At 40.6% G+C, this 13,666-nt stretch overlaps 1 protein-coding gene across 4 annotated transcripts in view; it reads left to right on the top strand.

Annotated features, from left to right (window-relative positions):
• ankrd27 (ankyrin repeat domain 27 (VPS9 domain)) overlaps positions 1 to 13,666 on the top strand; it is a 19,437-nt gene extending 5,771 nt beyond the window's left edge. Inside the window, exons 4-29 of one of the 4 annotated variants that reach the window (XM_077735884.1) lie at positions 94 to 411; positions 1,203 to 1,262; positions 2,208 to 2,261; positions 2,338 to 2,403; positions 2,471 to 2,547; positions 3,033 to 3,161; positions 4,165 to 4,248; positions 4,334 to 4,466; positions 4,850 to 4,930; positions 5,007 to 5,128; positions 5,381 to 5,463; positions 5,896 to 6,011; positions 6,506 to 6,598; positions 7,131 to 7,328; positions 7,979 to 8,047; positions 8,132 to 8,257; positions 8,324 to 8,368; positions 9,087 to 9,194; positions 9,839 to 10,033; positions 10,098 to 10,217; positions 10,285 to 10,458; positions 10,524 to 10,617; positions 10,952 to 11,015; positions 11,103 to 11,163; positions 12,342 to 12,798; positions 13,205 to 13,666. In XM_077735884.1, the coding sequence (XP_077592010.1) occupies positions 94 to 411; positions 1,203 to 1,262; positions 2,208 to 2,261; positions 2,338 to 2,403; positions 2,471 to 2,547; positions 3,033 to 3,161; positions 4,165 to 4,248; positions 4,334 to 4,466; positions 4,850 to 4,930; positions 5,007 to 5,128; positions 5,381 to 5,463; positions 5,896 to 6,011; positions 6,506 to 6,598; positions 7,131 to 7,328; positions 7,979 to 8,047; positions 8,132 to 8,257; positions 8,324 to 8,368; positions 9,087 to 9,194; positions 9,839 to 10,033; positions 10,098 to 10,217; positions 10,285 to 10,458; positions 10,524 to 10,617; positions 10,952 to 11,015; positions 11,103 to 11,163; positions 12,342 to 12,767 (3,096 nt within the window). In that variant the 3' untranslated portion in view covers positions 12,768 to 12,798; positions 13,205 to 13,666. Of the gene's footprint in view, positions 1 to 93; positions 412 to 1,202; positions 1,263 to 2,207; positions 2,262 to 2,337; positions 2,404 to 2,470; positions 2,548 to 3,032; positions 3,167 to 4,164; positions 4,249 to 4,333; positions 4,467 to 4,849; positions 4,931 to 5,006; positions 5,129 to 5,380; positions 5,464 to 5,895; positions 6,012 to 6,505; positions 6,599 to 7,130; positions 7,329 to 7,978; positions 8,048 to 8,131; positions 8,258 to 8,323; positions 8,369 to 9,086; positions 9,195 to 9,838; positions 10,034 to 10,097; positions 10,218 to 10,284; positions 10,459 to 10,523; positions 10,618 to 10,951; positions 11,016 to 11,102; positions 11,164 to 12,341; positions 13,182 to 13,204 lie in introns of those variants that run through there. The other 3 variants (XM_077735892.1, XM_077735898.1, XM_077735875.1) reach the window with 3 other exon arrangements.

Here is a 13,666-nt window from a genome sequence, read left to right as displayed (position 1 = left end):
AATAAGTAAAATTATTCTGTATCCATTTAGTGTTACAATTTTTAGAGGAACTTTTAAGATCTTCAGCTGAAACCTAATATGTTTGTATTGCAGGACATTCAGATCCAAGACAGGCAGGTCCTGTTTGGGTCTGGCGTTTCGCCGCCGGTATCTGTTCCTATCCTGTTCGAAGAAACCTTTTACAATGCTAGGGAGCAGAGCTACAGCATCCTGTGCATATCCAGGCCTGTGGAAGCGGGCGATCAGAGCCCAGGAGAGATAGCAAGGTCATGGGGGACTGTGTACCATCTCAGGAGTGTAGATGAGGTTAAAGAATTCCTGGGCCGCCACACACACAAGCTGGATAAATTCATCGTCAACTTCTGTCAAGCCTTCAGGGAGCATGACAGGAAGGGACTGAGACACCACATAGTAGGACATTTTGTTACATTTTGTGTTGTTGTGTCGTGTGTGTGTGTAGCGAATTTTGAAAATCATCCAAATATTTTGGTTCGTAGATGCGCACAACTGGGTGTGTTTAGCCAACCTCAGTTACAGCGGTGATTTATGATAGAAATCCAGGCCGTCTGTATTACTTTTGCCTAATACTTGAATTGACTTCATAAAAAAGTAAGCTAGTTTGACCATCAAGCCCACCACTAACTAGTCTATAGCTCCTTCGTAAAATCTCAGTTTGATGAGACGGCCAATTTTACAACTGGATTGAAATCTCTATTCTTGACTAAGGTTTTTTTTTAATTTTCTATTATCACAAAACCCTTTTTTTATTAGAGGATACAGAAAGTAACTCAATTATTATACAATTTACACAATGTTGCCCTAAATACCTTTAAATTAAAGATTAAAATCTTCAGTTCAAGCACATCATGTTCATTTAGTTTTTTTAATCTAGTGTGGCGGTGTTTAAAAATAATTACATCCCATGAGAGAAGAAATGAAGAATTCATTTTATGCATAAGATGAGCTTATTCATGGTTAATCATCATCAGATTTCCTACATTGTGGAACGGAATGGGAATTTCTACCGGTAGATCACTAAGGTACTATTGGTAGATTGCCAAGCTTCAATTGGTAGATCGCTAAGCTTCAATTGGCAGATGTGTTGTTTATGTCACATAAAAGACAGGAAATATCACATGTTGGATATGTTCCGTGACTTGGCTGTCAGACTTGGATAACTTACTTAGTGTTTTTGATGTTAGGACTCCGTCCATGGCCTGTACACGCGGTGTCTTCAGTGTGTGCTGCGAGAAGCTCGATTGGTGAGTATCAGAACAAAAGTTCTCATGCTCCATCAACAATTACATTATGCTTTTGATTTCCAGTTTTAAAAATCATGTGAAGATTCATCATCATCATATGATAATTGTAATTGCTTGAGGATCATGTGGCTCTAACGAGGATCTGCAATAGATAAGGCAAGGCAAAATTATTTGTATAACACAATCCAATTACAAGACCTTTGGTGAACTTCGCCTCCTAAACATCCATCGACCAATCATATACCAAACAGACTATTGTTAATAATGAGTCATTGCCTCATTGGTTGATGTGGTGGTTTTTATCAAAAACTGCCATAAATCTTTCCAGAAGACGTCAATTAACGGTGCTTACCAACACAGTAAAAGCAGCAAGACACAATTAAACACAAATGATGAAAAACACAAGCCATGTATTGCGTATTTGTAAAGTAGGGTAAGCTGAGTACAGCAGTTAAGTGTTAAGGTTAGGTGAACACTGTAGTTAACAAGAGTTTTCAACCCTGACTTAATGGAGCTAACAGGTTAGGTATATTTCAAATCTCCAGGTAGTTTCTTCCAAGATGAAAAGCAAAATAACCACCTTATAACATAATATCGGTGTGACCTCACTCCGCTTGCTTCTTTTCTTGGAGCACATAACAAACATTTTCTCTGTGATTTTTTTTAAATGGTTCTTCATACTCAACGGGTAAAGTAAATGAAACCTGAGTTTAGTTCCATGGTCCGACATTCTTATATAGACCAACACCTAGGTGTTTCTTTTGAATCCTCTTTTGAGTCAAGCAGACAAAGCATTTGACTTGTTTGTTGTCATGATTCAGAATGTTTTTAGCAATGTTGTCATGATTCAGAATGTTTTTAGCAAGTTCTGATGGTTTGTTTTCATGACTTTGTAATATTTTTCTGACAATGTTTGAAGGATTCATTCTGACTTACCTTATTTAGAAGGTCCTGGCCAAACAGGAGCTTCAAATGAGTCTTCTAAAACAAGCAGTGGAGGTAAAAATAAGAAAAATTGAAAATCTATTTGCTGGTGGATTTGCTGATTTATACTACTGTGTTTACTGCACGCCAGGTGTACGTCCATAACGGCATCCACCCTCTGATCTTCAACTTGGTGGGAACGCTTGAAGCCAGCCAGGTGGGCGGAGCATAATGTTTGCCGGGTGTTCCAAGTTAGAAACGAGACTTGATGTTCTCTCCAACAGGATGCTGCTTTCAACAAAATCACCAGGAGTCTTCACGAGCTGGAGCATAAAGACTTTGGAGTCAAAGCACACTTCAGGTAGCTGGAATTTATGAATGATCATACATGTCATGAAAACCAAATGTTTTATTCATACTACAAAACCAATCGAGATCATGGCCTTGCCATACATAAGAAATACAGGTGCTACGTTCATGTGTTTCAAGTATTTTAAACAAGTATAAAAGCCATCGAGTCCACCCGATGGTGCAGTGGTTCTTCCACCTGACTCCGGTGCGGGCAGTCTAGGTTCGATTCTCACTCGGTGGGATGTCATTTTGTCTGTTTCACTGCGCCCTGCGATTGGCTGGCAACAATCCAAGGTCACCTTTGGAATGTCTAGCCATCCTAATGTGAGAGCTCCAAACTCAAGCTTAAAGTACTTATTACACCAGCAAGTAATTCAATAGTTCAAGTATGGTGTGATTTTGTCCGAGTATGTGCTATGATATTTGCTAAATAGGCTCGATTGGTGAAGGCAGTTGAAGGGCAATGAAAACTCTTCCCTTTTTCTGCCATTTTAGCTTCAACTTGTCTCGTGCCAAACGGGAGCTGAGTCAACTCAACCAGCAAACATCGCCACTCCTCAAGTTGCTGTGCTTACGCAAAGTGGCCTTGACAGCCACGCTCACATCATCCTCCTCCTCCTCCTCCTCAGGTATAATGGCAGCAAACTCAAACACCATTGGAATCAAGACATTTGTAGCCATTCTCTCTGTTAATTACAGTAATACCTTGACATACGAGTGTCCCAACATGCGAGACATTTGAGATAAGGGGAAAATTCCGCGCAAATTTTTGCCTGGCCCGGAAACAGCTGAGATTGGCTATATAGGTACAAAATGGGTCAGCAGAAAATTATGCCTCCTTGTGATATCATTGACCTGGCAAAAAAGGGGGAGATTTATACAGTTCACAGAATGTATCTTTGTACTTAGGGAGACTAGATATACAATTGGGTACAAAGTCTCATTTCCCCTTTGGCATGTGAGTCCGGACTTAAGATTGCTCTGTGTGATCCGCGGGTTTAATTCAATCGTAAGCGCTCACAATGGAAGGTTTTGTTAAGTTGACAGTGGCACGACCCCGTGCTAATTTTTGTTTGTCCACTAGTCATTAACTTGTTGGTGGGCATAGAGATTGAGGTGTTTGGCGACATCGCGCTTAGCTAACTGTATTTGTGTGTGTTTTTAAAGGGTGTAAGGTTTTTTATATATCTTTGTTGTTGTTTGTGTGGCAGTTTTTGCTGTGTTTGTGGGTGAGGGGCACGCACATTTTGTGTATGTTTTGTTGTTGTGTGAGTTCATATTGTGGTGTTTGGTTGTTGTTTTTTGTTGTATGTCTTTATGTTTGAGCATGAAGAGGACTGGACCCACAAGGAGGGGGGTCTCGTGGACATAGATTGTGGTGCACTAAAGTAACCGTTTAATAACAGAAACTTTTTCATCTCATCTCATTTTCTTAACCTTTTCATCCTCATCGGGTGGGTGCTGGAGCCTATCCCAGCTCACTTTGGCCTAAAACAGTTTAATATTAAGTTAAACATTTTTTTTCATCAAGAATTTCTTCAATGAACATATTATTCTAGCATCAGACATACGTTTGTTATAGTTCATTTATTGAGATATCATTTAATGATGCTGTTTCTTTTTGTATAGCAGCAAGCATACATACGGTCTCTGCTGATGACCTGCTGTCAGTTATTCTGTATCTGCTGGTCAAGGTGGAAATTCCCAACTGGTGAGAAGGAAACATACCAAAGGAGGTCTTTATATACGCACGTGCATACTTATAAAATGTCAATTTGATGTGTGATATTTTGCAGGATGGCCAACCTGAGCTACATGAAGAATTTCTGCTTCAGTCAGTCAAGGAAAGATGAGCTCAGCTACTGTCTAAGTACCTTTGAGGCTGCCATTGAGTACATCAGCTTAGGAAAGCTGCACCACACGCTTTCCGTGTGTAGTACACGTAATCGCAAAACACACACACTTGCACTGTTGCCCAACCTTTTTTGAGCTACGGCACACTTTTTGCATTGAGGAAATCTCAAGGGACACCACCACCTGAAAATATTTTACCATAAAACTATGTCGCCTATATTAACAATAGTCATTCTCATCAAAGGAATTACATAAACCTCCAAAATTATTCCAAAATCCAATTTTTCTCACTGACCTAATGTCACCAAAAGTTGATCTCTGCGGACCCTGAACAACATCCAGTTTGTCAGATTGAAGATTGCTCATGTTTTTTTCCCTTCCAATTACAGAAGGGTCCCAATAATCTGCACACATGCTGAAAATGTGTCTGTACTGTATGTGTGTGTGTGTGTGTTCAGGGTTGTGGTGAAGGGAACAATGAGGTGAAAATGAATCTTGAGCTTGCGAGCGCCTCCACGCCGATCAGTCTTTTGTTTGAGGTAAGCAACAGAACCTTCTGACTCGATTGTGTTTCAATTGAGGTGCCCAAAACTCACGTGTGTGGAAATTGTTCAGCACATTTCGAAAGGAAACGAGGCTGAAGTGGCTCGTCTTCTAAGCGAAAGCGAGAGTGAAGAGGACATGCGCCTGTGTCACCCTCTGTGCTCCTGTGACCTCTGTGACCTCCAACAATCTGGGTCAGTACAACTTTGACCTGAAATATGAAATCTAAAAAATCTTTAAAGATTAAATACAGCGGAACAGTATTTTTGGCAGTTTTTATAGACTAGAGGTAGCTAGCATACTGTGTTATACTTAATTAAAATCATTGTCTGATTTAAAAAAATGTATGAAGTCAGGGCGGCTCAACGGCTCAGTGGGAGACCTGGGTTCAAATCCAGGTCGGTCTACCTGTGTGGAGTTTTTTACCACTTTGCTTTTTGTTGCAGGAAGCTGAACGACCTGTCTCTCGTTACGCCGTACTCCAGGGATCAGCGTGGGTACACGCCGCTACACGTTGCCGCCATCTGTGGTGAGGAACACAATATACGCCAAAGCTAATTAAATAACCATAAAAAAGATTGATTCCACATTTTTACTTTAGTAATAGGCTGTAGAATATAGATACATTTTGTGAAATCCTGGTTTGTCACCTCAAAAAATGCACAAATAGTGCTTTTTTTGTGGTTTGATTACATTTTGAATACAGTTTTATTTTCTAAAAAGTAACAATACATTGATCTGGATTGATATATAGTGATTGGTGAAGCAGCAATTCAATTGAATGAAATGCCAAATATCAATCAACATTGTCATCCTAGACATAATTGTATATAACCTTTTATAAAAACAGGTTTTAATATAAATGTCTTTTTTCTAAATAAAGAAATATCACACTACAAAACAGATAAAATAAATACAACACACTTTTTTGATTCTACACGTGTGTATTGGGTTTTTCAAGGTCAAGCACAGTTGATTGACTTGCTGGTATCCAAAGGAGCGCCAGTCAATGCCACGGATTACCACACGCTCACACCACTGCATCTGGCTTGTCAGAAAGGATACCAAGGAGTAACGGTCAGTACACACCCACAGTCATTTTGTGAGCTTCTGGAGCTAACCCTATAAAGGTGTTGTAACACAGGAGAAGAAAAGAACAACTGCAATTGATGGATTTTCTGTCACTGTCCATTTTGTGGCATTTCCAAAAAATATTATTATTACATTTCCAACGATTAATGGGATAATAGACTGGTAATCTGTTATTAAATGAATTCACAACACACATTTTATAAGGATTTGACCCTCAGCTTTTCTGCTCTCTATACGCTGACATTTTGCATCTTCTGTCTGACACAATTTCCTATTGAGTTATCTTTATAGCTGTGCTGGCAACAATGTCGCTTTTATTTGTTGTCACTCGCTGATCCTTATTTAGAAGTACAGTTGAACCTCAGGGTTGAAGGCTGTTAAGGCATGTGGAATAGAATAATGCTAATTTGAAAGAAGATAAACCCTACACATGACTGTCAACATATTTGAATTCATCTTTTCTGTGTGTGTGTGTGTAGCTCCTGCTTTTGCACTACAAGGCTGATGCCGATGCTCAGGACAACAATGGGAACACGCCACTGCATCTGGCGTGCATGTACGGACATGAGGATGTGAGTTGCACCCTTCCTCACCTGGCGACACCCAGACTCCACTAGTATTTCGATAAAACTCCACCGCCATTCGTAAAAAAGTGTCATATACAACAGTTTCGAATACATTTAGCAATTTATAAAAACTTCAACTTATTAACCTATTGTGTGCCAGCTGCGCAGCTGTTATTGGCCCCAATAGTATTATGGTAATAAGCATCTATTTTATAGTCATTACAAAGCTGCATAACACAACAAAACACAAGTATACGTTATATAGTGAAGCAGCAGGATGTTCAATTAAGTCATATGAAAATCTACATATTATGCTGACTTACTAACCCATTGGCAGGTTAGTTTATATTAGCAATGGTGTTGGATTGTAATGATAAACCTTAAAAGATGTTCTCCATGAAAACACAAAAAAGCAGCACATAAAAACAGCTTGTGAAAAAAAACTACACCGCCTATAAAAAGTCTACACACCCGTCCAGGTTTTTGTGATATAGTAATATGAGTCATGTGTTTGACAGTGTAGATGTTTTTTTTTCAGTGTGTGAAGGCTCTGGTCTACTATGACTTCCAAACGTGCTGCTTGGACCTGCGAAACGACAAAGGCGACACACCCTTGCACTTGGCGTCGCGCTGGGGGTATGAGTCCATTATCCAAGTTCTCCTGGAGAATGGTGCCAGTGTCCACATGGTCAACAACAGCGCGCACACACCTGCCCATTGCGCCCTGAATTCTAAGGTTAGTGTGTGTGGGGGTTCTTATGTTATGCAAATTCGACGTGTGACTCCATTTACTGAAATGTTAACTATTTACTTTTTATTCCACAAGATGCTTTCAAAGCAATAGTACTTTTCTGGGTAGTTTGTTGCAAAAAAATGTAAAAACTAGTTATACATTCCTGGATTTATTGTCATTCAAGCCATCAATATACCACAATTCTGACCTCCAAATACTTTAATTCATAATAACTAAAGTTAGGAATTAGTACGGTTCTCTGAATCCTGTATGACTATTACAAACGTAGTCCCAAGGAATCCCAGACACAAACTTTAGAGTGCATAGTCAAAGACCGAGCAAAAGCCAGTTGACAAAACCTGAGGAAAACCTGCCTGGTTCAAGGAGCAATTGATTGGTATACGAAGACCGATATCGACATGCAAAACCAACGCAATAGTCCAGTTGAGAAATCGCATAACCTTGAGAAATCAATTGAGGCCTCAACACACATGGAAATTATCCTGCTAAAGATAGATAAACAAACACTGTCAAGGTCTTAAGAGGGCAAAGCACACAACTTTGACAAGTATTCAAAAGGTTTACAGTAATGTAGATTTGCAAAAGCAAGTTTTTACATGCATGCCTCCCAATTTGTTTCTTTGTTTATGTAGGTGCTGAGTTTGTTTGGGTCATCACAGAAGAACCAGCCCGTCAGGAACAACAGCAGCAGCAGCTTTCGGGTCCGGGCGGCACATTCACCTTTAAGTCAGCATGGGTATTTTCGTGTTTTCTTGAGTGACGCCATATCTCGATCTTCCCCTCAGTCTTCCGCGCGAGTTTCTCCCCCGATGTCCGACCGCAGCAGTCGCCGGTCGTCCACATCGAGTGTTTCGTCATCCTCGCCAAGCTGTGAGCGACGACCTGAGGTTGCATTGGCAAGGCATCACCAGGTGAACCGGCGATTTCCAAGCACGTCGACAAAGCTGGTTTCCGTGATGACCTTGAATGATTGACAGGTGGACAAGCTGCTGCGGGCTGTGGCTGATGGAGATGTCGAAATGGTGACCATTCTACACTCTTACTGTCTGACAAGTTGTCTTTAACTTTGCCCCAACTTGAGAGGGTCTTTCAAACTCATGAACAACTCCAACACTTACTCCATTTTTAGATTATTGAAGTTTATTTGTGGTTAGAAAGTGATTAGGTTGAAAAGCTTAAAGAAACACATGACATTATATTAAGTTTACATTAATAAAACAGATCAAGGCATTGATTTGTTTACTAATTAACTACAAACAAACAGTAAACTAATAAAGTAAGTAGTAGGCATCTTAACTGATTGAATGAACCAAACAAACATTCACTTTGCTAAGGTTGATGAGTCATCTAAAGACAAGGATCACAAATGGTGTCTGAAATGATACAAAGTAAACATTAATACACTGAAGAGTGTCTTTGGGTTTTTTAGTTGTTTAGTTTGTCTTGTCAGTTGCTAAACTTGGTGACTTGCTCCTCTCTGGTAGGCTACCTTTGATTGTTCCACCTGAGCTCACATGCTGTCTGTGGGCAATATGTGGAAAGCTTTGTCTGATTGAGGTTTCTCTGCCCCCTGCGGGTTTGGTGGGGGCCCTTTTCCATTTCATTCCTGTCTCTGTTTGTTGTGTTTCCCTCTTTATTTCCCATTTTTATCACTTTATCGATCTTATTATATATCTTGACTTCTTGTTGGCTTTCTCTCGTTCCTTGTCGTCTCTCTTATCTCCTTTGTGTATGCTTCAGGTGCGTTACCTGTTGGAGTGGACAGACGAAGATGAGGTGGATGTCTTAGCCGAGGGCTCTCTGTGTCACCCTTTGTGTCAATGTGCAACATGTGCGCCAGCTCACAAGGTAATACATGTACAAAACTGAAAAAAAAAACACTTTCCAAATTTTGTTATATTTCTTCCATCTCACATTCTCTCGTCTCATCCCCAAGATTCTAACATTTTCATTGCAAAACAAAGTACAGTCTTAGCAAGATTTCAATGTTGATTAAACAGTTGTCGCTTACTTCACGATAATTAGAAATTATGGGAGTGCATTGAAGCCACATCAGAAATCAAAACTTCAGTGTTTTTTTTTTTTTACCTGTAGTAGCGCCTCAAAAATGACTCATTGTTCACTTGAAATAGTTTTTTTAATGTAAGCTCATTCCTCAATATTTCAGGAATTTAAGAAAGTTGTTTTAGAAAAGCCACTTAAGTCACGAAAGACGCACAGCAATATTAGGGTAGGATATGACAATATGTACCTACATCTTTGTGTCCAAAATTATGAGAACAAAGTCAATAGCAATGTGCAGGCTTCACAGACATTGCAGAAGAGTAGTAGTCAGAATTACTTAGGTAAGACACTCCATGCTGACTCGATGACAAAATTGTGTTTTTCCAAAATGTAAGATTTCAATGTATTTTTACCTGCTCTGCAGATGTTTCAAGCAAAAGTGTATATATGTGTATTTTTTGTGTTTATTTATTTGTATTTTTCCACAGTTGCATGCAGTCCCGTGTGGCGCGTTGTGTGTGAAGAGCGCTAATGTGGACGGCGTCAGCCCTCTCCATGTGTCATGCACGTATGGTCACCTAGAACTGACGTCGCTCTTTATCCGCCACGGCGCCGATGTCAACGCACGCACTGACCACAAAGCTACACCCCTTCACCTGGCCAGTCAATACAACCACCTGCAGGTAGGCGTGGCCTCTACGGAAGCTCGGCGACCATCAGCACTGATATGCGGGTGTGTATATTCAGGTGGTGACGTTCCTACTGGAATGCAATGCCAAGATCAACAAAAAGGATCGGTACGGCAACACAGCGTTGATTGTGGCCTGTCTCCATGGCAACCTGGAGGCCGCCACAACACTCACACACGTGAGCATCGACTCTGAGACCGCAGATGGCGAAGATCTAGTTGTGTTAACGTTGTTTTTCTGTTCAGAGCGAGGCCTTGGTTAACGTGCGAAACCATCAAGGCAACTCGGCGCTGCACTGCGCGGTGCGGGCAGGTCACCACGCGCTAGTGGAGATGTTGCTGAGGGCCGGCGCATGCCCACACCTCAGGAACAAAAAACACAAGACGCCCCTAGAAACGGCATATCAACTGGGCGGGAAGGTCGGACGGACGAGCATCGCGTGCGTAACGTGTGGTTGCGACTAACTATCTCCCTTTTCGTTCAGAATGGGGAGCTTGTGAGATCGCTCCAGAAAGCATCAGGACTTTCCCCGGATGACGAGCCTATCAAACTCCTGTCTGTGCCCAAAGGCGCTCTTGGTAATGTTTCGGCCTTGAGACAACAAAATGTATTTATGTATGTATTTTTATATGAATACATGGAGATTTTTCACAATAAATTAAATATAATTATAAATTTACCAAATTGGAGGAAAAAAACTGAAAAAGACTATTTATTCGCCCCAATAACACCCTTAAGTTGATTTCCCTATTGTATTTAAATGTACTATAAAACATTAAACCTCTTAAAATAAATAAATTAGCTCTTAATTGTGTTTAAATTTGGCTGAATTTAGCTGCAGCACAGGCCTATTAAAAAGAAAAACATCTTTGTCCCTTTTTGTTGTCCTTATATCCATCTGTCTGCCTGCAGCTCACTCCTTTGTTCAATGTCTGAGGCTCAACGATCCCGTGCGACACAAATCGGCTGCCAGCAGGTCGTCTGTCCATCTTCAACTTCCCCCTCGTCGACAACCTCTTATCCAGCAGGATTGTTAAGTGCCTCCACATGTGTTTTTCTTCAGGATTCGGCAAATGAAGAAAACGTCCTGCAGTCCAACTCGGCGAGCAGCTGCACCTGAGCAGGTTGGTCTCCCATTCCTGTTAATGACACGTAGTATAAATGGACAAACAACACCTAGGCGGCACATTAGGGTCTCAACATGAATTACCCATAGAAAAGTACCTCAATATGGCTTTTATTGCATGGGAGCAAATTAAATAGAAAAGCTGTTTTACTATTTCTACTTAGGCTGTCCTTAGTGTAGAGTAAAGAAGGAATCTACATTATGCTTTTTTTTTTTTAATCAAGGAGAAACATCTGTGTAGTAATCGGTATTGGAACTAATGCCGTTACATAACAAACTACTAACAAAACGCCTCACATTTATCACTATAACGGCCATATAGTTTTTTTGTACGAACATTACCCGCATTACTTAGAAATGAAACGTCTTCATCTCTACTTATTACCGTTTTTATTCGAGTACAATGCGTACTCGTGTATAACGTGCACCCATAGTTTGTGGCTAAAAATTGGTATACATTTTTTTCCCACTTTTTCCTCAGCTGATACCAAGTATTGCACCAGTACTGGTAACTGGCAAATGTTGAACACGTATAGCCATGACAAAACATTTATTCACAACATATGGTACAGAAACCTGGTAAAACAAACTACCAGAATGAACCCAGTTCTGAAATGGAATTTACAATTTTAAATCCTTGAAGTCTATTTCATCATCATGATATTCAAACATTTTCAAAGTCTGATGCATCATTATCAGATTCAGCAAACAATTGATTCCATTCTTCTAACATTTCTCTGGAGCAACTTTATTTTAGCTATAAACTAGCCGAAGGCTATTTGGAGTGGGCTGGCCCTAAGCTTTCAAGCAAAGTTAAACATCTGCAATATTATAATTTTACTCAAGTAGTTTTCTTTTTTCTGTCAATAATTTGGTCTTGAATTTGAAGCTTTTGTCATCTTTTTTTTCTCATAAAATTACCTATTTTCCTTTTAATATGACACCTACGCGAATCACCCCCTCCGTGTTTTTGATTAATATTCATGAGAATCATTATCGTCATTGAGAGTTAAGAGTTGAGAAGTGCCAGATTTTTGACGTTGGGTCATTTGATTATCATAATTGGACTGCTTGCGACTTGAAGCATCCAAGTCCAATATATAACTGACCTTTGTTGACGCTTTGGTCCTCGATTTCTTTAATATGCAAGCTCATATGTCCTTATGTGTGTTTAAGCAAATGCAGCAGAGTCCAGAGTCGAGAAAGCACCAGTTCCGACGTGTCGGCACAGTGGATGCCATCGGCCCGTCCGCGGGTGATGACGGCACCCCGCCGCCAATACGGCGGGGCATTGCTCGCTGGCACACGCTGGATTTGGGAGAGGAAATGACGGAGCCCTCTCTTAACGTGTGCATGTGGACTAAGTGTTTTAATGAAGAGGAATCTGTACACGATAGTTGTGCAGCAATTTCGACGTCAGACGGACGGACATTGCACGCCACGTTGGCGGAGCGCTCGCAGGACGACGTCGCTCCGCGAAGCGCCGACGTTGGGGAGATACCAAAATGCTGCGATCCGCAACTCCTTCAGGACACGACCCTCACTTGTGACACGCCCCTTATAGGAGACACACCCATCTCCAGTGAAACATCTCATGACTGAGACCCTCCTCTAATCAAAGAGACCTTCAAATGTAAGTGAATATCTGCCTCATTTCACTTATTTAACATTTTTTTGTGTTCATACCCATCAAGTAAGTCCTTTTGTAGGCGGTACTGTCCAAACTGTTGACAATTTTCATATTTCTTGTAGGGGACAAACAAGGCATTTGTTTTCTTTGATAGACACACCCCAACAAACATTTCTCCCCTTGCAAAAAAATAAAAAGGTGTAAGTACAACAATTAAAAAAAAGCTTGCAAAAAGAAATGTACTAAGCCAAAAAAATAGATTTATTTTGACCATCCAAAAATCATATAGTTAACTTATTCGTTATCAGACCACAAACTACTGCCTCTTTTATCAACTTTTTCTGTATATCGTGCTTAATCTACAAATAAAAATCACCTTAATTGTCGCATGTTTTGGTTTACTTTGCAGATGTGACATTGGAATGAGACCTCAGGCCTCCAACCTAAACTGTATTAATTTTCCGAACCGCTTAGCATCGCAGGGGGTGCTCTAGCTGACTTTGGGCTCCAGCCGGGGGACCCCCTGAAATAGTGGCCAGCCAATCATAGGGCACAAGGACGACCATTCACGCTCACACTCGTACGTAGGGCCAATTTTGAGTGTTCAACCAGTCTAACCTGCATGTTTTTGGGATGTGGGGGGAAACTAGAGTACCTGGAGTAAAAACATGTAAGCTCCAGTACTTCCCTCATGTTTGCATGCTTCCTGTTCTTGGGTTCCACTTTGCTTTGCAGCCAAAGGCAATGATGACAAAAATGAAGAAGACCGCCAAAGATGTATTTTTCCTTGACGTACCTTCATGTACTTTTGAGTTTTCTTATATTACATATTGTAGATGCACATGTCTAACATGAACAAAGTGTACCAGTA

Source organism: Stigmatopora nigra, chromosome 2 (genome assembly GCF_051989575.1).
Source record: "Stigmatopora nigra isolate UIUO_SnigA chromosome 2, RoL_Snig_1.1, whole genome shotgun sequence".
NCBI lineage: Eukaryota > Metazoa > Chordata > Actinopteri > Syngnathiformes > Syngnathidae > Stigmatopora > Stigmatopora nigra.
The sequence above is the reverse complement of the archived record's forward strand: the minus strand, read 5'-3'. Positions and strand labels throughout refer to the sequence as shown.